Here is a 22,802-nt window from a genome sequence, read left to right on the forward strand (position 1 = left end):
TATTGGAGCCCGACTAAATTCAGATTCGCGCCGCATAGGATCCACTCGGGGGAAGAGCTCCCTACCAAGAATTTTTCTATATCAATGCTCGAACTCGAGAGTTCTAATTAAGGGAGGAGCAACCCCATCCACTGCACCACATCCTTCAGCGGAAGAGGATAGCAGAATTGTATGTATAGTTAGGACAAAAAATGTATTTATAGTCGAAAATTAATTAGGAATAATTTGCTATATCTAAATATTTGATAAATATATTTTTGTTTTGAAAAAGTTAATTTACTTCTACCAAAAGTAATTTTCTTATTATCAACTACCTCAAATATCCAAAAAAAAAAAAAAAAATCTCAAAAAAAGTATATTTCGTTTCCCAAAACATATAGAGCCGGTTTGAATTGACTTATAAGTTGCTTATAAGCTGTTTTCAGCTTTTTTGAATGTTTGGCTGACCAACTTAAAGTCATTTTGTGCTTAAAATAAGCTTAAAAAATTAATTGAGCCTATTTGATTTTAACTTATCTAAAACAGCTTATAAACTGTTTTTTTAAGCGCATCCAAAGAGGCTCATAGACACAAATTAATTTTACATATTAAATAGTAAACTATAAACTAATAATAATAGCAGGAATAATAACACGGAAGGGCGTATCGGGCAAGCTAAGATAACCCACAAAAAAATCCCCAAAACCATTGGAATACCCAAACAGATTTTTTGTTTTTCCACACACACCACACCAACACAAACCCATATCATCCATAGGCGGTGAATACACACCTTGCACATGCTTTCATCTCAATAAACCAAACCAAATCGAACCAACAATCCTCTCCCTCTGTGTGTGGATCGCTCTGTTTTCCTAATCTTTTTTCTTAACACACACACAATTTCCCCCACCACTCATTTATTTCCTCAAAAACCCTAAACACAAATAATTCTCAATCAAAATTGGTGTATTTGCAGAAACGGAGCATTTACGTTCAAATTCCAAGTATGGGGTGAAGAAGAAGAAGATATAGAGGTGGCGAATTTGGTGATGGAGTGGGACAGCAACTCAGAAGAAGAAGATGACGTGGCGTTGATTGATGAAGAAGAAGTTGAGGAGGAATTAGAAGATGATGATGTGGATGTTGATGGTGATGGGGATGAGAAGTTAGGGTTTATGTTAAGTGGTGGTGGTGCTGCTTTACCTTTCCCAATTGACTCACTATTACAACCAGCGCCTTGTGGTTTTGTAGTGACGGATGCATTAGAACCAGACCATCCTATTATTTATGTTAATTCTGTCTTTGAAATGGTTACTGGTTACCGTGCTGAAGAAGTCCTTGGTCGCAACTGGTAACTTCTCTTCAATTGTCTATTGTTTCACAATTTGTTTTATGTTTTTGTCTTTTCCCGAACTGCTTTAAAATGCTTCTCCTTGAGCCGAAGGTGTATAGGAAATAATCTCTCTACCTCCCAAGGTAGGGGTAAGGTCTGAGTAACACACCCGAATTATTAGTTTTTCGCGGAGTTTCACACCTCGACTATCAACTGTTCTCTTTTCCTACTTGAATTTCCTACCTGAACTATCACCATCTATATATTAAAACACACCTAGTTGGGTAGATCGTGATAGTTCAGGTAGGAAAAAGGAACCACGGATAGTTGGCCTAATAGCTTCGAGTTGTGTTTTAATACATAGATAGTTGTGGTTCAGGTAGGAAAAAGAACAACGGATAGTTGGGGGGTGTGAAACTCGCAAAAAAGTGATAGTTCAGCTGTGTTTTTGACCATTATCTCTTGTTAAAATCTTCATTTTAATCAGGCATATGGGGAATTGCAGCTACTAAAAAATACGGATACCTGATTCAGATTGGATGTACATATTCAAGTGTGCATCAATGACTTTTTGTGTTCGTTGCCCATTTTAGTTAGTTTTTTGTTAACAACAATAACATACAGGGTGTAATCCCATAAGTGGGGTTTGGGAAGGTAGGAAGTAGGATGTATGCAAGCCTTACCCCTACCTTTGTGGGGTAGAGAGGCTGTTTCTGATAGACCCTCGGCTCAAGTTAAGTGTAATCAAAGTAGAATTGAAAGGAAAATAACGACAACAAAATAGCAAGATAAGCAGAGCAAATGAAGCAACATGTAGTAGTGAAAATTGAAGAATAAGGTGCTAGCTAGTAGAAGATGAGAAGAGGAAACTGACCCCTGCCTCTCCCATATCAGTGTTGTCAAAGGCGCTCTTAAAGCGCGCTTAAGCCCTGAAGCGACGCTCAAAACATGTTGAGCGCTTCGCCTCGCTTTATGTGCGCTTCAGTGTCATCATCAAGGCTCTAAGACATACTTTTCCTTGCCAATGAGCCTCTCTTGAAGGGGTGACACTAGATAATTCATATTTAACTTTATCGTAATGTTTTTACAATTCCTTTGTCCGTATATTTGTTATTCATGCTATTATTAGTCTTGGACTAAACGTTAAAGATTTGTATTTTTGCACCATTGCACCTTTTTTTATTAAAGCCCACACTTTATTTGCGCTTTGCGCTTAAAGCCCCAGCTAATCGTAGAGCTTTTTTGCGCTTTTCGCTTTTGATAACACTGTCCCATATAAAAGTACAACACTCGGGGTTAGTTTTTTGTTAACTTATGTAATTCATAAAATAAATTTAGCGTTTTTTTTTTTTTGAAAGGTAACCAGATGAATTTAGAAATTTAGCGTCTTAAGACTCGAAGTTTATCTGCAAATATTTAGCTTAATCAATCATGTTTTATTTAAACGAAAGCATGACACAGGTATCAAGTTATGGAACTGATAGTTTAGGTTGGGTTTGTTTGGATAAGGATAAGATAATGGGTTGGAGAGTACGACAGGATGATAAACCAATTGAGGTGTAATGAAGTAATATGTAGTTTATTAATTAATTTTCTTGGGATGAGTTTTATGATGATGCTAATTTCTACTGCTTGATCTTAAAGCAGAGAAATCTAGTTGAAAGGTGTACTAGGTGTCTTATCGTGTAGCAATAGCTGCTAATATGAGAAAGGATGGTTATATTTTTTTGACTTAGAAAAATGATATATGTATCGAAGACCAGGTTTTGTCAGTATCAAAAGTTGAAGACCTGGTATTGTCACATTTAGGAATTCAGGGGAAATTGTAACACAAAAGAAAATGAAGCAATACTGATCAGTGGAAAAGGGAAAATAAAAATACCTTCACAGTTTCAAATTAAATTTATTTTCAAAAAAAAGAAAAGAACTTCACCTTTATGGGAATGTTTCAATGCCTTATTCCTATTCTCTCTGTTTGCATATTGTGAAAAATCACGTGCTTGTGATTGTCTTAAAAAAGGTCCCTAGAATTCTTATTGTCCATGTGTTAGGATCATATCCTTAGACATTTATTCCAGGTGCTGTCCCGCTCTAAAAAGCCCCGAACTTCAATAATTGTCACTTATCCAAACAGTTAAAAATAGAGAACTTTTGGGTATTCTGATAGGTCTAGTTGATACACCACTCCCTGGTTTTGAATCTCTGACTGTGATGCTATCTTTCATGGTGTCCCCTAATTGCTGAAGAATTGAATTCAACGATGAAATATGAGTGGTGAAAAACTAGTTCTGTGGTATTATCTAAGCCCAACTTTGGGAAATTAAGAAGGCAAACAAGTTCTTGTTTATACCTTCCTGAGTAGATATACTTATGTGCTGTAAGTTTGTGAAGTCAATTTGATTGGGAAGATCGTATTGCTGCAAGCATCGGTAGAACTCTAGACGTTTGCATTGTAAGCACACACTATAATGTCATTTCTACGTATGGTAGATCCTTTTGAACATATGACAGTAAGCTAATAGTAAGGCCCCATCCATTCGCACAATCCAGTAACGTTTCTTTACATCAAATACATGAAATGAAATGGAACTTGTAATGTTACTTGTACACACAAACATTGTAAAACAACCTCATATTCCTTTCATTTTATACTAGCCAGAACATGCATAAAGGTATTGTTCTCTTAACTCTTGCTCGTCGTCTGGATCCTCCTACGTATTGCTGTTTCTTCTACTATTTTCATTGCAACCCAAGCGACATTGAGTAGCGAGGATTCAATCCTATATAGAAAATTATGGTCGGTGTCCTCTCTACTCTCCTTACACAATCTAACACCAACTCATTATAAGTGTCCTATTTCCTTTATATTCTTCCATCAATGTTGCATTCGTCATAGCACACCAGCGAAGAAATAGATCTCTGTCGCTGCATTCTTGTACCACACTTTCTTCTAAACCTCCCTCCTACTTCAACGCTGAATTCCTGTTCTTTCCATTTGCATGTCGTGATAAATCACGTGCTTGTGATTCTCTTGAAGAAGGCCCCTAGAATTTTTATTGTCCTATCTTTTAGAATCATATCCTTAGACATTTATTCCCGCCCAGGTGATATCAAGCTCTAAAAACCGCGTACTTCAATAATTTTCACTTATCCAAACAGTTAAAGATAGAGACTTTTGGGTACTATGATATGTATAGTTGATACACCACTTCCTGGTTTTGAATCTCTGACTATGTGATGCTATCTTTCATGGTGTCCCCTAATTGCTGAAGAATTGAATTCAAAGATGCAATATGAGTGGTGAAAACCTAGTTCTGTGGTATTATTTTTTTTTTTTTTTTTTGAAATTGGTAATTTTGTATTCCTCAGCATTAAGGGTATGCTGGCCACCTCCAAAAATTTACACTTTACTGAAAGAGAGATACTTACAGTAATCCTAAAAAGTCCACTAACTGAACTTCCTCTTCTACATATTGTTCTTTACACCAAAAACTTAATGAAGTAAAGACCTTCCATTGGATCTTCTGCAATGAACTTTCTCTGCCTTTAAAAATTCTGTCGTTTCTTTCCTTCCAAATGTTCCACCAGATGCAGGCAGGAACTGTTTTCCACCAAATCTTCTGACTCTTGCTCCCTCCCCTTCTTATCCAACAGCTTAGAAGGTCTGCAGTGTGTTCAGGCACAGTCCAGTTCACCTTAGCCAAATTAATGAACAATGCCCAGACTTGTGCCGTAACTTTACAATGAAGGAAAAGGTGATTGTTTGTCTCTATGGTCTCCTTGCATAATGTGGTATTATCTAAGTGCAACTTAGGGAAATTTAGAAGACAATCAAGTTCTTGTTCATACCTTCCCGAGTAGATATATGTTAGCAGTCCTTGGTGGTCTCCCAATAGTTTACAGTAGTGGTAATTTACAGCAGTAGTAATTTACAGTAGTAGTTATTTGCAGTAATTATTTCTTTGTGGTAGTTATCTGCAGTTTCTTTTGTAGTAGTTATCTGCATTTTCTTATTCTAGTAATGTTAGGAAAACATGTCCTAGTTATTAGGGGTAGTTATCTTATCAGTATTGTATTTAAACTCTCTGTTTATTCGATGAAGTTGGGCAGAAAATTATTCTAGTTTTTGAGTACTTAAAACTCAAGAGATCGTAGGTTCTCTCTTAACGAACCAGCATCATAGGTCGGAAAAAGAAATCATCTTCCCTTAATTCTCTCTACTTTAACTGTGATTCTGTCTTACATCGTCCCTTAACTCGATCCATAACCGGGGACCGTAACAATATACTTCTGTGCTGTAATTTTGTCAAGTCAATTTGATCCGGAAAATCGTATTGCTGCAAGCATTGGCAGAACTTTAGGCTAGAATTTTGCATTGTAAGCACACACTATAATGAGATTTCTACCGATAGTAGATCCTTTTGAACATTTGACCGTAAGCTAGCAGTAAGGCCCCATCCATTCGCTCTATCCAGTGACGTTTCTTTACATCAAATACATGAAATAAAATGGAACTGATAATGTTACTTGTACACACAAACACTGAGAAACAACCTCCTATTCCTTTCATTTTATGCTAAGCCAAAACATGCATATAGGTATTGTTGTCTAAACTCCTCCTCATTGTTTGGATCCTCCTGCGTATTGCTGTTTCTTCTACTATTTTCATTGCCACCCAAGCAATATTGAGTAGCGATGATTCAAATCTATGTAGAAAAATATGGTTGGTGTCCTCTCTACTCCCCTTACACAAGCTAACACCAACTCACCGTAATGACCCATTTGGCCATAAGAATTTTTCACTTTTTTGCGGAAAACGTTTTCACTTTATTTGGAAATCAACATTTGGCCATGGAAATTCCAAATACAACTTGAAGTTGAATTTGGAATTTGAAAACACCTAAAACCTATTTTTACTTTTTTCACTTTCAGTACATTCAAACAACCACATATTCTTTGCAAAAACTATAACCAAATACAATTCCATCTTCAACTCCAACTTCAAAATTCCAAATAAAGTGAAAAATATTTGGTTTTCATGGCCAAACGCCTACTAAGTATCCTCATATTTCTTTGATATTCTTCCATCAATGTTTGCATTCGTCACGGCACACCACATGAAGAAATCGAGCTTTGTCGCTGCTTTCTTGTACCACACTTTCTTCTAAACCTCTCTCTTACTTCAATGCCGGATTCCTTATCCCTCTCCCCATTATACATTCTATCTTCCCCATCATCCCCTCCATTTCTTAGTAAGAAGTTTATCCCTTTCCCAATCTAGTATGACCCTTCTAAAGTTAATCTCCCACAATATTCCTTGACTAATCTTTAGATGATCGCATACAGTAAGTCCTTGTTACACGCTTCAGTCAGTGTCACAGGAAAGTTGGAGAAACTTCAACGAATTTTTTTATGGGACTCGTCAGGAGGGGAGAGGAAGTTCTACTTGGTAAATTGCGAGACGGTCATAACACCAAAAAGTTGGAGAGAGCTTGGATTAAAGATCTAAAGGTTTTTAACAAGGCACTATTAGGAAGATGATTATGGAGATTTGGGGTGAATGAGAATGTTTTTTTGGAGAGAGGTGATTTGCAGAGAAGTATTGGCTCTTGGAAGGGAGGTGGTGCGGTTTATCGGAGAACATTTTGAAGGAATATGAAGAGTGATGATAATGTTCCGTCTAGGGTAGGGTAGGTGGAAGAGGGGAAGTTTCCGGGTCACAGGTGGTGTGGGAACAATATTTTGTGAGTTACATTCCTAAACATGTAACATATTTCATGCCAAAAAAAGATGTCAGTTCAAGAGATACAGAGGAGGAACTAACAAAAAGAAGTGCAGAAAAACAACATACTTGTTACCTTCCCAGTAACCATCCCAATTATCTTCCCAAAGTCTAATCTTTTTTCCCTTTGCCTATCCTTAAAAGCAACATACTTGTTACCTTCTCAAAAAAAAGTACTGCTTTAGGCCTCATATTTTTTCAATATTGCAGATAAACTTTTTGATTCTTGTCTAGATCTAGTTGATGGCTGGGAATCCAAATGGAAATAATGAGGGAACACATAAATTTCGATCTTGTCTTTCACGCTGGGGAAGTTTTTTGTATGTTGTTTCTGGTGTGAACTCTTAGCAAAAACTATAGTGGATGGTGTTCGACACTAATTTAGCTTGGATCAATCATCACACAGATAAGTCAGCTTGAATCATATTTCTGGAAGAGGGGGGTGGGTGTTGTATATTTTGCTGTTGTGGTAATCGTGCAGAAAACTATCAATTCTCAATAGGATATTTGATTGGATCGTGGGAATTAGTATTGGAGTGTAACCTGGCGGCGGATTGCACTTAACTCAATGGCACAGATCTGTGCGAGCACACAGGCAAAGTTATATTTGATCTGTAGATGCTGTTGTAGTTTTCTGCAGCTGCTCTAAATTTATCCCAAAAAAAAAGTTCTATGCTGCTGCTTCTGCATTTATAGAAGGATAGAAGGGAGGTCTGAGAACATTATTTTCCCTTTTCAAGTTGTATGACTAAAATTTGGAGACCAGTTGGGCTGAAGGGCTCTGGGGATAGGCAGAGGATGGTGATTCTAGGGACTCAGAGGAGAGCGGACTAGAAAGATGAGAATCAGAGTTGATGGGTGGTCATGGAAGAGGCATTTAGGTTTGTTAGTCACTGTAGGTTTAAATGTTTTTCCAGCTGGATAAAGTATGCTTAAATCAAGAATAACTGGACCTATGCCCACATATTATAGATCAGGTAAATTGAGATTTCATTTCATTAGTAAATGCATCCAATAGATGCTGGAATTTGCAAGCTGCAGCTAAAAAGACGTGTGACCTTCTAAATGCTTCCTAAGGAGCTAACTAAATAAAAATATCTGATCAAAATTATTTACCGTATTGATGATTACTCCAACAAAAAAATGTTTGTGAGGGATCTATATTTCGGAAGGTGGGTAGGAGAAGAGTAACTGGACCTACACCCTCATCTTGGATTTAGAAGCCAGTAATTATGTACTAACATGAAATGAAAAGTAAGGTCATGTTCCTGGTTAAATATTGCTCCATAGGTATAGTTACCAGTTTCATAAAAGATAATCCTTTTTTAATTGTTAATAATGAAGGATAATCTTATCTTGTAATTTGTGCAAGGTTTTGTGTATTAGTCAGATATAATCATATCTTTTAGTTAGATAAGGTTTTACCTAGTCTTATCTTTTTAGTTGGTAATAAAGTTCTAGTAGTCTAACTTCTAACTAGTTTAGATCTTTACATTCTATAAAATAGGACCATTGTGTTCTTTATTTGGAAGATTTTTATACAAATGACTTTATTTTTATATGGTAAACCCCTACCCTTGAACCCCCTAACCAGGGGGCAAACATTGATTTTCTCCACTTTGTTCGTTTGGTAACTTGAATACCTAACCTATTGGTTGGAGGTGAAGAGTCCTTTCCACTAGGCTATACCTCCTATATCTTGAATACCACATGACTTTTGAATAGTACCTTACGAATTTCTCTCTTTTACTTCATCAATTTTTTTTTTCTCTTTTTCTTCTCCCACTTCTCGCATTCTCTTTTGGAACATCAATTTGGTATCAAAGCTCAAATCCAATTTATTGTGCTGTTACTCTTTTAACAACCATCACCGATAAAACTCATGTCTACTACCAGAAATTATCCAATCTTCAGTACCCAACTGATATCTTACTCAACTGACATCTTGTTATCATTCAAGTAGAAAGAGCCCCTTGTAAGGAAGCTTGGTAACAATAAAAAAATTGGTAAGGAAGTTTGATTCTCATTATTTTGATCTCTCTTGAAAGTTGGAGAGGGTAACTACGTTGCATGAGACATCACTACAACAACACCAACAACATACCCAGTGTAATCCCACAAGTGGGGTATGAGAAGAGTAGAGTGGACGCAGACCTTAACCCTACCTTGCCAGATAGAGAGGTTGTTTCTGATAGACCCTCGGCTCAAATAAAGCAGAAACACAACAATTATGAAAACATATGCGGCAACAAGATAGTAAGAAAACTGAAGCAGAAGAGACAACAAGTAGTAATAGAAAATTAAGAATAAGGAATACTAGAATACTAATACTAAATAATAAAAATAACGAAAATAATACTAATTCTATTGGTAAGGAAAAGCAAAACGCGTATCTACTCACTACTAGCCTTCTACCTAAATCCTCGACCTCCACACCCTTCTATCTAGTTCATGTCCTCGGTAAGCTGAAGACTTGCCATGTACTACATGACACCTTTCCCCAATACTTCTTTGGCCTAACCCTATACCTCCTCCAGCCTCTCACACATCACTGGCGCATCTGGATCTCTCTAGACATGGCCAAACCATCTCAAGCTCGCCTCCTGCATCTTGTCTGCCATCGAGGCCACTCCAACCTTGTCCTCGAATATCTCCATTTCTAACCATATCTTTCCTAGTAAGCCGACATCTATCTTAACATCCTCATTTTCGCAATTTCATCTTCTGGATACGAGAGTTCTTGACTGGCCAACACGCCGCCCCATACAACAGTGCCGGTCTAACCATTACTCTGTAGACTTACCTTTAAGTCTTGGTGACACATTCTTATCACATACGAACCAAATGCGAGCCTCTATCTCATCCACCCCGCCCTAGTATGATGTGTGACATCCTCGTCAATCTTCCCATTGCCTAGGATAATAGCCCCAAGGTACTTGAAACTCTCTCCTTTGGACAACTTGTGAATCCAGCCTCACTTCCACGTCAGCTCCACTCGTCACGGCACTGAACTTGCACTCCATGAACTCTATCTTAGTCCTACTCAACCTAAAACCTTTAGACTCCATGGTCTGTCTCCAAACCTCTAGCCTGAGGTTCACCCCGCTCTGCGTCTCGTCGACCAGTACATTATTATGCACAAATAACATGCACGAAGGCACCTCCCCTTGAATGTGACTCGTCAATACATCCAACGCCAAAGCAAATAAAAACGGGCTAAGAGCTCATCACTTATGCAACCCCATCACTATAGGAAAGTGTCTTGAGGCTCCTCCCACTGTCATGTCAACACTTGATATGATGATGAATAATACCTTTTAAATTTCTCTCTCTCTCTCTTACTCTTCTCATGCCCTATATTATCATACTTAGCGCGCTTCTCCACACCTCAATTTATACTCCTGCAGTTTTCTGTCTTCCTTTACTTTGGTCCTCCTGAGTGCTATCCTCTTTGCCTGCTTTCATGTCTCTTACAAGGTGAACTGATTGTGATAATAATTTGTGGTTGTCAGACTTTGCATGGAAGAATAAATTGGAGATGTGATTTGTTTGTGAATTGTGATAACACGTTTGTAGTAGAACCAAAGCTTAGAAGTTGCAGCACTTTAGTTCAATAATAAATATAGCTTGAACTTTGTTCATGTAAACTTGAGATCAGCTCAAACGTGGGGAAATGGGATGGACTGATAGGTTAATGCGGTTGTTTAGTCGTGGTAAAAATGAAAATGCAGTTGTTAAACAAACTTCTCTGTCGTAGGAGGTTAATTGGAGCTTGCACAATTTTGGGATACCTTGGACACGACGTTGCAAAAAACTAGTGATTAGAGAGAGAGTTTTTTTTGGACAAGTTTGATATAGCTGGTTAGTAGATATCTTTGCCTCGAGCTTGGTTCAAATGGTATGGGGGGTTCTTATATGATTTTTCTTGGGGTCAAGGAATGAACTGAATTAAGTTCAAATTTCTCCTGTTTGATTGGTTACAAAAGTAAATAAATGGTAAGTAACAGTTGAGTAGATAGACAACGGCACATGGTTTTTACTTTTTAACTAGTCTTTAGGTTTCGGCCTTGTTACATTAAGACATGTTTTCTATTTGCCCATCTTCTTGGTTGGTGTTTATTTTTGATAAGGTAATAATTCTTGGTTGGTGTTTTGTCTCTTTGTTACTAGTCTTTAGGTTTGGCGTTGTTACATTTAAGACATGTTTTCTATCTACCCATCTTATTGGTTGGTGTTTTGTCTTTCTTTTTCCTCTTTTAGGGGTGTGGACAGGGATCATATTCAGGATGAAAGGAATGAGGACATATTGGTAGTAATCCTAGAAAATAGGATTATGTACGTTATTGTTGGGCTATGAAATTTGGGGCGGGGTCAGCATGGATTTAGAGAAATATGAAGCAGTCTGTTGTCAGGAATTACCAGTGCTATATATTTTATAATTTTCTCCTATTCCCAGTTTGTCACAGATTATCCTTGTAAAAACCAATTCTTTGTTGCATCTTGCTTATATTTTCTCAGGAACCTGAATCAGGTAAAGCTTAATTATCTCTATGGTTATCCTTCCCCAAACTGAATTACTGCGATGAAGAAAAATTAAATGTGGGCTTTCTTGTGTATTTGGATGATATATGTGTTTCCTTTATCTGCAAAAATACAATTAACTGCAATCCTCCAGACACCACCGTCACATAAACAACTACAACAACATACCCAGTATAATACCACCCTCACATAAAGTAAGAGAAAAAGAAAAGAAAGGGAGTTGCCATAAAGAAATACGGGAAAGGAACATATTTAATTATTCCAAATGAAAGAAGAGAAGCGTGTTAGGAAGAGGTGCGTTTTAGAAATCACAAGGGTTATGTTATTTGGAATAACTTGCGTAGTGCTATCAGTGTACTTTAGAAATTTCTATGTGGAATGTTGATCAATTATACAGTGATTCTTCTTAAAATTGTGAGTGATTTTGTCAGTTTTTTCCGGTCTCTTCTTAGTTTTGGGAAGACATGTTTATTTTGTGCCTCCTTTATCCTTTATAACCTCTGTACTCAAAATCTTTCTTACGCTTCTGATTTTTCAATATATATATATATTTTTTTTGCAGTCGCTTCTTGCAGTGTAGAGGCCCATATGCCAAACGAAGACATCCTCTTGTCGACTCAACTGTAGTAGCAGAAATTAGAAGATGCATTGACCAAAGGATTGAATTTCAAGGCGAACTGTTAAATTTTAGAAAAGATGGATCTCCCTTGATGAATAGACTGCGTATGACTCCTATATATGGGGATGATGAAGCGATAACTCATGTTATTGGAATTCAGGTCTTTAAGGAAGTAAATATTGATTTGGGTCCACTTCCAGGATCCTTTGTAAAGGAGCCTACAAGACTATTGGATAGGTACCGTTCTAGTCTTTCTTCTTGTGGACCAGTCACAGAAGGAAACCGCACCGTCAGTCGTGGGTTTTGTGGTATACTGCAGTTGAATGATGAAGTCCTAGCCCTCAAGATTCTTTCACGGTTGACCCCAAGAGATATTGCATCAGTTGGCTCTGTTTCTAGACGACTTTATGAGCTGGCAAAAAATGAAGATCTTTGGCGAATGGTCTGTCAAAATGCATGGGGTAGTGAAACAACTCGTGTGTTAGAGGCGGTGCCAGGAGCTAAGAGATTGGGTTGGGGTAGATTGGCTAGAGAATTAACTACTCTAGAAGCAGCAGCATGGAGGAAGCTAACTGTTGGAGGTGCTGTTGAACCTTCACGTTGCAACTTCAGTGCATGTGCAGTGGGGAACCGTGTTGTACTCTTTGGTGGAGAGGGGGTAAACATGCAACCAATGAATGATACTTTTGTATTAGACTTGAATTCCAGCAATCCCGAGTGGAAATATGTCAAAGTAAGTTCTCCTCCTCCTGGACGTTGGGGGCACACACTCTCTTGTGTGAATGGATCTCATCTTGTTGTATTTGGGGGCTGCGGAAGGCAGGGCCTCTTAAATGATGTTTTTGTGTTGGATTTGGATGCCAAACAACCAACTTGGCGTGAAATCTCTAGTTTGGCGCCTCCGCTCCCAAGATCTTGGCACAGCTCCTGTACCTTGGATGGGACCAAGTTGATAGTCTCTGGTGGTTGTGCAGATTCTGGTGTACTTCTCAGTGATACTTTCCTGCTTGATCTGTCTATGGAGAAGCCTGTGTGGCGTGAGATACCAGTGACGTGGACTCCACCTTCTCGTTTGGGCCACACACTGTCTGTTTATGGAGGCAGGAAAATACTTATGTTTGGGGGTCTTGCCAAGAGCGGTCCTCTGCGTTTTCGATCAAGTGATGTGTTTACAATGGATCTCAGTGAGGAAGAACCCTGCTGGAGATGTGTTACAGGAAGTGGAATGCCTGGTGCTGGAAATCCTGGAGGCGTTGCTCCTCCGCCAAGGCTTGATCATGTGGCGGTAAGTCTTCCTGGTGGCAGAATTCTGGTCTTCGGTGGGTCAGTTGCTGGTCTCCACTCAGCATCTCAGCTCTACATTTTGGACCCAACAGAAGAGAAGCCTACATGGAGGATATTGAATGTGCCTGGTCGGCCTCCAAGATTTGCTTGGGGACATAGTACGTGTATTGTTGGTGGAACTAGGGCAATAGTCCTCGGAGGTCAAACTGGGGAAGAATGGATGCTCAGTGAGCTGCATGAACTATCTCTAGCAAGCTCTGCTATATGAATAAAGAGAAAGGTAATAATCAAGAGAAGGTGTTGTGCTGAATTCACAATGAAAATTTTCCTCAAGAATAAAGAGAGTCCGGAGCAAAACTATTGCAGTGCGGTTTTTGCATTGCACAAAATGCACAGATGATTAGCAAAGTATCCTTGGTTATTAGTGGCTGTCTTGTTTATTCTTGTGTGGCTCGTAGGCCATGTTGAGCAGATGGTCCTGTTGAGCAGTTGGTCTGAATTGGGCTTGATTTTGCAAGGTTTGCATGCAATGATTTCGCTTGATGCACTTGAATTATTCACCCGTTGAAATCTAGGTGTAGCTTGATAGATCATTAGGTTATTCTGTATTCTTAGGTTAATTGTGTATTGATGTGTGTGTGTTGTTCAAGTCCCTGTAATTTGAACCCCTTTGGGCGAACATACAAAAATAGAAATAGTAAAGGAAAAAAGGTAAAGATTTGCAGAACCAGATTAATGGGAGTCTGTATTAGATTTATAATTACCCCTTGCTGTGTTCAGTAACAGTTCATGCGATTACATGTTTGTTATCCGTTTGAGCATCTCAGACTCGAACAGCTTCACATCTTGTGGCAAGCAAATTGTTATAAACAGTGTCTTACCTTGAGATGATCTTTTGGGTTCTTTCCCTCTCACAGGTGTGCACATATAGGTTTGGTATCAGTTAACTGTATTATTGTGATGCTGTGTAGCAAGCGTTCTATCAAAGTCTGGAATTTGTTCTCGGATTGTTTTAGTATGTATTTCTATTCGCGTTTACTGTAACTATATGCACTCGTATAATATAAAGGTTTTTTGCTTGGAATAGTTTTAATTAATATTATTCTTCTGTTGCGGAAAAGCAAGACAGAACAGCCTTATCTGTTTACTGGGTGACATATCGTTATTGTAGCTCGTAGTAGTATCATACAATTTCATCTCTTGTAGTATCATAAAGGTTTATGCCTAGGCTTTTATAGTCACTGAGAAGAAAATTATATACAAACTATATATTTAACATTTTGTTGGGGAACGAACGAGGTAATACATGCGTCTTTTCCAGATTTGTTAAAGCAGATAAAATAGATTCTTCGGGCTGCTTTGCTTCAATCGGTGTTGTTGTGAATAGGCAATTTGCAGGATTGGCCTTCGCTGGGGAGGTCTTTAATTTTTACCCCTTAAAATGGTGGTCTTTAAATTTTGTCCTTCAGGCAGAAATTTTATGGACAGATTTGCAAAATTTCATTCTGAGGCAAATTCTGCCTTGTAATTAGCAATTGCATGCCAGGGATTAGATAAGAACCAGCTTCCAGCCATCAAATATGGTATCCTTTATTCCAGTTCCCTCAAATTCCCTCTTCTCCACACACACCCCCCCCCCCCCCCCCCCCCCAACTTCCTTTCTACCTCCTCTTATATATTCGTGGCATCTTTTGACCTATTCCTTTCATACCAAATTGATAGTAAAAATTACCTTCACTTTTTAAAGGACCATTTTGAGAACTCATAATGTTCTTTCTTTTATAATTAACACGATGATGACTATTATTATTTTGTCTCTTCATGTCAACATTCATACATTCAATCACGTGTCTTCTTTCATATTATGCATTGCTGCCACATTCACTTTACGGAATGGAGTATGTCAAGTGGGACGAGTTTCACAAATTTCATTTTGTTTGAGTCATCATTATATCATCAATATGGTGCATTGAGACTGAAACCCAACGCCTTACTCATATAAAGGTGTGTTAAGCCATAAAACAATGAGACTAGAACTCAACATCTTATCATCGTGGTGCACCGGGAGTCTAACCCGATGTCTTACCCTTTTGGTGTGTTGGGACCTGGACCCTCAATCAATGGAATAATAGGCCGCCATAGTACTCACCCTCAAGCCTTTAATCATAATGACTATCATGTGATTATATTCACAAGTATAAGTTTCAACAAGATCTATGAAACATAAAAGCAAAAATATTATACACTGTATTTTCACTCAATGTCAGCCCAAATATGCACACCATGAATTATATAAAAAAACCAAAGTATAATTTAAAAGTCTTTTGGTTATAAAACCATATTAATGCCGAAAATAAGAGTAAGAATCACAGAGAAACACACATGCATCATACTATCTTTTTTGTTAATGTAACAAAGCACCGGTGGTCTAGTGGTAGAATAGTACCCTGCCCCGGTACCAACCCGGGTTCGATTACGGCTGGTGCATCAGAGCAGTGACGACTCACAAAATTGTGAGGTTGGGTTCTTCACAACCGTCTGATTAAATGAGAAAACTCAGTGAATCTGAGCTCTATCATTTTTGTTGTTGAAAGTATTATGTTCTTAAATCACTGATGAAAGCATTAGACTGTGATGTCCTATGCCAATTGATATCTCATTATGCATTAAGTCCAACGTTATAGTTAAGCTTGGAGTATGCCTGGATATTACTTTGTAATCACATTTTTTCATAATTGGATACAAAGAGACTTGGATCTTTTTTTTTGTTGTTGCAACTCATCAACTTTTAATAACATAACACTAGGAGAATCCAGATTTATCCAAAAGTAAATGTAAATAAATCGGCGTACATGAGAGTCAAAGTAAGACTTCAACTTGAAAAAGGATTCTAAGGAATTTTCATGCATAACAAATCAATGGAAGTTTCACTTTGGTTTTAAATTCTTATTCACCATGTTTGAATTATATAGCCACTGGAATCATATTTGGAGCGTGCCTGACATCTCAAAGCAACAATGGTTGGGATCCGAACATTTCTTAGAAATTGAAACAATGTTTGGATATAAAATGAGACTCGTGCTGATAACGTGTTATAAAACTAAGCTAAAAGAATAACAATATTGAAACATATTATAGACTAGAAATGTATAGATAATAGATAATAACTTTCTTTTTCTTCACAACCGTCTGATTAAATGAGAAAACTCAGTGAATCTGAGCTCTATCATTTTTGTTGTTGAAAGTATTATGTTCTTAAATCACTGATGAAAGCATTAGACTGTGATGTCCTATGCCAATTGATATCTCATTATGCATTAAGTCCAACGTTATAGTTAAGCTTGGAGTATGCCTGGATATTACTTTGTAATCACATTTTTTCATAATTGGATACAAAGAGACTTGGATCTTTTTTTTTGTTGTTGCAACTCATCAACTTTTAATAACATAACACTAGGAGAATCCAGATTTATCCAAAAGTAAATGTAAATAAATCGGCGTACATGAGAGTCAAAGTAAGACTTCAACTTGAAAAAGGATTCTAAGGAATTTTCATGCATAACAAATCAATGGAAGTTTCACTTTGGTTTTAAATTCTTATTCACCATGTTTGAATTATATAGCCACTGGAATCATATTTGGAGCGTGCCTGACATCTCAAAGCAACAATGGTTGGGATCCGAACATTTCTTAGAAATTGAAACAATGTTTGGATATAAAATGAGACTCGTGCTGATAACGTGTTATAAAACTAAGCTAAAAGAATAACAATATTGAAACATATTATAGACTAGAAATGTATAGATAATAGATAATAACTTTCTTTTTCTCTTCCAAGTAACTAGGTATTTTCATATCACATTCCATACCTCTATTTATACCATTACAAAGAGGTAGGATTACAAAAGGGGTGTCTTAAACAAGACATTAATCATTGACATTGACATTATGGGGAAAGATCGTAGGTGAGGTTGTGGAGTTGTGGGAGATTATGGGAGAGATTATGAAGGTGTGGGAGTTAACAATTACTAGAGTAGTGGACGTTTACACTAATTGACAAATTTCATGACAGTTTTCTAATTGGTGAAGCATTTAGTTACTTGAATACATCAACAATATCAATTTCTTATTTATACTAATGACCCTGACAGAAATCGATATTTGGGGTTGGAATTAGAGGTTTTATTATATATCAACACATTTTGTGTGTTTTTTTTTTTTTTGCAACTAATATCTTCTTTATTTTCCGCAGGAAGAAAAAAGATTTTAGCATCTCATATATACAATCAATTTATTCAATCTTCCGTCTTTAAGAGGACTATTTTTCACTTATGATTCAAATTTTGAAAAAATCTTTGCGCTTATTCTCAAGCGTCTATTAGGTAGTTAAGTTAACAACATAAAATATGACATTTCCTTTAATTATAGACATCAGCCTAATTAGCGAACTCCTCAGGTTTTAGGGATTGTTGAGGCGAATGCGTATAATTAAAGGAGGGGATATATTTTAAGTTTTTACTTATCCACGTAATACCATCAGAGAACAAGCGCAAAAGTTTTTCCAAAAATTTAAATCGAGAGTGTCTAATAGGAATACTTTATCATGTGTTCAGGTGCTAAGTGAACACGTCATAGTTCATGTTAAGAATTCATTACCAACTTAATTAATATCTCAGATATTTCATGAGGAATCTAGAATGTTCAAAGAATTGTAAAATTGGGAGAACTTTAGAACAAGAGAAAAAATAGATTTTTTTTTTAATAAACAAATACTCTCTTCGTCCCAATTTATGTGATATAGTTTGACTAGACATGAAGTTTAAAAAAGAAAGGAAGACTTTTGAAATTTGTCTGAAACAAACCATAGATATTTGCGTGGGTGTAAATCACTTCATTAAGGGTAAATAGGGACGTTTTTAGTTAAATTATTTCTAAGTATAGAAATGTATCTTCTTTTTGGAACAAACTAAAAAAGAAAGTGTATCACATTAATTGAGACAAAAGGGGTAAATGTTTATTTTTTAATTTTTCATCTGTTGCACCCCCTATCCCAGGTGGCTAAAAAGGCCATATTAATGCCAATTCGAAATTGTTTGGGTGGGGCCAGAGGACCTTGCAAAGTTTAAGTGTCTTTTTGAAAATTAGGTACTAGTTCGGGGGACTTCATGTATTCTCTCTACTTTAATTGGAAGAAAATATATACTTGCTACCTGCAGGTGCCAGCTTCTTGTAATGGGAAGAATTCATGAGAGCCAGTCCACAAATTTCACTTGAAAATAAGATGAGAAATACACAAAATAATACTGTAGCGGCAGTAATAAGCAAATTGGAGCCTTTAAATTTGAATGAACAGAGAATGTCACAAAGCATATACAAAGAGTCGAAATAACTCTTATCAGAAGCAATAAAATGACATCTATATATCATATCAAACTACTATTGATACAAAAGAAACCAGTAACATTCTCAGGATTTATAACCTTATTTCTTACAAAATCCAAAAGTCCTGAGAACTTAGCCTAATGCAGCTTGAAAAAAAAAAAAGTGCAGTAACTCCTCGGTTGTATCCCAAAATACTCTATAGACAAAGCCGGTCCGATTAAGGGACAATCAAAATGTTGAAGTTCTTTTGTTCATCGCTCAGTCTGGAATCTTTATAGAGAAAGTTAAAACTTAGGATAAGAAATGGAGGGGAAGCAAAATAACAAGAAAAGGAGCTTTTGGAACTTACGAGGTTCTTCCCTCTCTCTTCCAGTCAACTTGGACATCAATTTATCAAAGACTGGGAAGCCCATATGATTATTAAGTCATGGCTCCACATATCCCCCTAACTCGAGAAGAAAATCTTTGCAAAGATTCTTCATCAAAGGTGGTATCTTTTTGCCTAATATTCAACACAAAATCCATTGCATCTTGGTATCTTTTTGCTTTACAATAACCATCAACAATAGTCTTGTATGTTAGCTCATTTGGTCTGCATTCGTGCTGGATCATATAACTGATCAATTCTTCTACCTCAGAGAACATCCCTCGAGCTGCAAATCCAGCAACAAATGTATTATACGTAACAATGCAAGGTCGGATTCCTTTTTCTGTCATCTGGGAGAAAATTCTTATGGCCTCCTCCATACGACCTTGTCTGCAGAACGCTTTGATGACAGTGTTATATGATACAAGGTCTGGTTTTCCTCCATTCATCTGCAGTCGATTAAGGATTTCCTCAGCTTTCCAACATTCACCGGCTCTAGCATACATATCCATTAATGTATTATACGTAACGAGATCTGGCTGCAAACCATTCTCCCTAATTAAATGCAGCATCTCGTGAGCACGGTCATATAGCTTGTTCCTTGCGAATATGGAAAGCATAGAGTTAAATATGACCAAATCTGGCCTATATCCCTTTTCTTGTAATTCCTGAAATGCTCTCTCCATACCCATGAGAGACCTACACTTGAAATTAGCAAGAATGAGGGTTCTTAAAAGCATCCAACTAGGAAAAATATGACCATCATAAATTTCCTTTGCGATTCTCTCCACACCTCTAACGTTCCCTCCCTTGGAATAGCAGTGAAGCATCAAAGAGTAAGTAGTTTCATTGGGCTTAAAGCCTTTACTTTTCATGTCTGAGAAAACAGATTCAGTGGCTCTCCAATCACCCCGACGAGCAAGGGCATTAAGAAGCGCATTGTATGTTGTGACACATGGAGTGAATCCTGCTTGAATCATTTCATCGTACATCTTCGCAGCATTAAAATCAGACTCGCACCTGCCATAAGCACGAATCAAAGTATTAAATGTGTCTCTATCAGGCTCAAAACCACAGCTTTTCATCTCATAGAAAACGCGATTTACATATTTTTGCATTCCCCTATTCCCACACATTGCAAGCATTGTGTTCCAAGTAATACGGTTTGGAGCACATCCATTTAATTTCATATCAGCTATCATGTCCATCATCTCTTCTACTCGAGATTTCTTTCCCAGCATCCCAAGGATTGCGTTATAGGTACAGACATTAGGAACACAACCTGCATGTTTCATTTGCTTGAAAAAGCTCAACGCCTTGTCCTCCTTCCCGGCCTTACCATACGCATCTATCACTGTTGTATAAGTAATAGCATTTGGCATTACGCCCTTCTGTGACATTGTCCCTATAAGTGCAGCTCCTTCTTCAAGGAAGCCTGCCCTCACATAAGCTGCTACAAGCTCATTATACGTCACCGAATCAGGAGGGCAATTATTCTCCTCCATTTCTTTCAGAACGCTCAATGCCTCGGAGTAAATTCCAGCCTTACCAAACACTTGGAGTAAAGAATTGTAAGTAACCGTTCCCGGAACATAACCCTTTCTCTTCAATCCATCAAAAAACTCTTTTGCTTCCTCCAACAACCCTTCCCTTCCACACGCAGATATAACCGTGCTACAAGTGAACTCATCAAATTCAAGCCCGTTACTCCTTATTTCATCTAAAAGTACTAAAATATTGTTCCAAGACCTACCCTTTTTACCATAAACATCTAACATAACATTATAAGTTACCAAGGTGGCACATAAACCCTTCTCCTTCACATATTCAAACAATGCAATTGCCTTGTCATACTTGCCAATACGAGAATAAGCATGTAGAACAGTTGTCCACGCTCGAACATCGAGTGAGTAATCTTCAAATGGAATAACATCAAACAGTTTCGACGTAACCAAATGCTGAGATTCCCTACCCAAAACCTTAACCATGAACTCAATAACTTGACTATCTAGCTTATCATTTTCAACATGTATATTCAAAACAACCCATTCAAACAACAGAATAGCTCTATCCCAATTTCCTAAAACATCTAAACCTTTCAAAAGACTCATCAAATCAACTTCAAGCAACTCAAATTTCACAGAATCAAAGAATCCACTCAAATTACAAAGAGGGCATTCAAGAATTGAGTCAATCATTAACTTACATTTCAAAGGAAGAAAATCAAGTGACCCATCATCCTCAAAAGATTCCAACTTTGGAACAGTAACCCTCATATTCTCCAAAAGGGTGCCATCATTTTCTTGATTTTCCACAGAAATAGGAAGAGAAGGCAAATGGGTATTCCCAATTCTTGAAGATTCAATACTTCTTGGAGGAGAAACATGAAGGAGATGTTGGAGAAGAGAATCAAGAGGGAAAGAAGTAGAAGAAGAAGAATGAGTTTGTTGTTGTTGTTGTTTGAGAGGTGGGAGAGGAGAAGTGGTGATGGGATTCAATTTGAGGCGTGGGGTTGGTGGTAAAGGTGTTGGCTTTGTTGATTGGACTGGCAAGATTGGCCTATTTGGGTAAAGAGTACCTTCCATGGCTGAAGATAGAGAAGTGATGGAGCAGTTGACCCTCTCAATTCATGGCATTTTTGATGATAGATTGATAAAGAAAAGGAGAGGCAGGCTAAGCTATCTCGAGGGATAGCGGATTCTACCACACCCACACAGGTTTACTAGGATACTTCCAAGTTCCAACTCTGTATTTTATCGTGTGGACTTGTCTCCCATTTTGGTGATTTTTAGAAAAATATACAACCCAATATTACACCTATATAATCATATTTTCAGTTTACATTCCCATAAGCTATTTTTTTCCTCAACCAAGCTTATACAACGGTAAACAAAATTATAGGGCATTAAACAAATATTATACACTATTATACACTTGCGATAAGCAATGTATCCACCTTTTATAAAAATGTGTAATAATTCATAAAAGGTGTAAACTGGATAAAAACTGAGCAAAACTGGGTTGAGCATAATTTTCCCTTTTATTTGTCGAAAATCATTTAAAACGATTTCCCTTAATTATATTGATTAAAGTTAGGGCAAAAAAAAGAAAAAGGCAAAACATATAGATGACCCCTAAGCTTATTCACACTTGTCACTTGAACACTCTAGCTACTTCAACAAGATTTTTACCGTGCCACTTAGACAATAGAAACAAGGGGCAAATAAGGAAAACCGACAAACTGCATCAAATCGATAATCCTAGTCAAATCGGAAAAAAATCCCCATTATGATCCTGTTCGATTTGGTTTAGTATTCAGCAAAAAAAAAAAAAGACCATAATTGTCTTGGTTTTGGTTTTAACTAAAAAGTGTCAAACCGAAATCAAACCAACTCGACACTACATGCATACAAGTTTTAAAAGTATTTTTTACATAAAGATATTTATTGTAATGTAATTTATAAATATTTCTTGAACTTTTTCATTTTGGACCTAGACCTTTTTAATGCTC

At 37.2% G+C, this 22,802-nt stretch overlaps 2 protein-coding genes and 1 non-coding gene across 3 annotated transcripts; 2 read left to right on the forward strand and 1 right to left on the reverse strand.

Moving 5' to 3' along the window:
* The first annotated feature begins 649 nt into the window (after positions 1-649).
* On the forward strand, positions 650-14,435 carry LOC132603361 (adagio protein 1-like). The gene is made up of 2 exons (XM_060316385.1): positions 650-1,333; positions 12,202-14,435. The coding sequence occupies exons 1-2, from the start codon at positions 1,032-1,034 to the stop codon at positions 13,808-13,810; spliced, it is 1,911 nt and encodes a 636-aa protein (XP_060172368.1). The 5' UTR covers positions 650-1,031; the 3' UTR covers positions 13,811-14,435.
* A 1,597-nt stretch (positions 14,436-16,032) lies between these two features.
* LOC132604830 (small nucleolar RNA snoR114) lies at positions 16,033-16,115 on the forward strand. Its single transcript, XR_009568924.1, has one exon. It is a non-coding gene; the product is annotated as a small nucleolar RNA snoR114 (small nucleolar RNA).
* A 2,742-nt stretch (positions 16,116-18,857) lies between these two features.
* LOC132603362 (pentatricopeptide repeat-containing protein At2g18940, chloroplastic) lies at positions 18,858-22,061 on the reverse strand. The gene is made up of 2 exons (XM_060316386.1): positions 19,274-22,061; positions 18,858-19,194 (listed from the first exon to the last, which is right to left on the reverse strand). The coding sequence occupies exon 1, from the start codon at positions 21,874-21,876 to the stop codon at positions 19,345-19,347; it is 2,532 nt and encodes an 843-aa protein (XP_060172369.1). The 5' UTR covers positions 21,877-22,061; the 3' UTR covers positions 18,858-19,194; positions 19,274-19,344.
* Between the last annotated feature and the right edge of the window lie 741 nt (positions 22,062-22,802).

This window comes from Lycium barbarum, chromosome 7 (genome assembly GCF_019175385.1).
Source record: "Lycium barbarum isolate Lr01 chromosome 7, ASM1917538v2, whole genome shotgun sequence".
Lineage (NCBI taxonomy): Eukaryota > Viridiplantae > Streptophyta > Magnoliopsida > Solanales > Solanaceae > Lycium > Lycium barbarum.

Coding starts and splice junctions, on each gene's coding strand:
- LOC132603361 (XM_060316385.1), top strand. CDS start 1,032: ATGGAGTGGGACAGCAACTCAGAAGAAGAAGATGACGTGGCGTTGATT. Junction 1,334..12,201: donor GAAGTCCTTGGTCGCAACTG/GTAACTTCTCTT, acceptor TTTTTTTTGCAG/TCGCTTCTTGCAGTGTAGAG.
- LOC132603362 (XM_060316386.1), bottom strand. CDS start 21,876: ATGGAAGGTACTCTTTACCCAAATAGGCCAATCTTGCCAGTCCAATCA.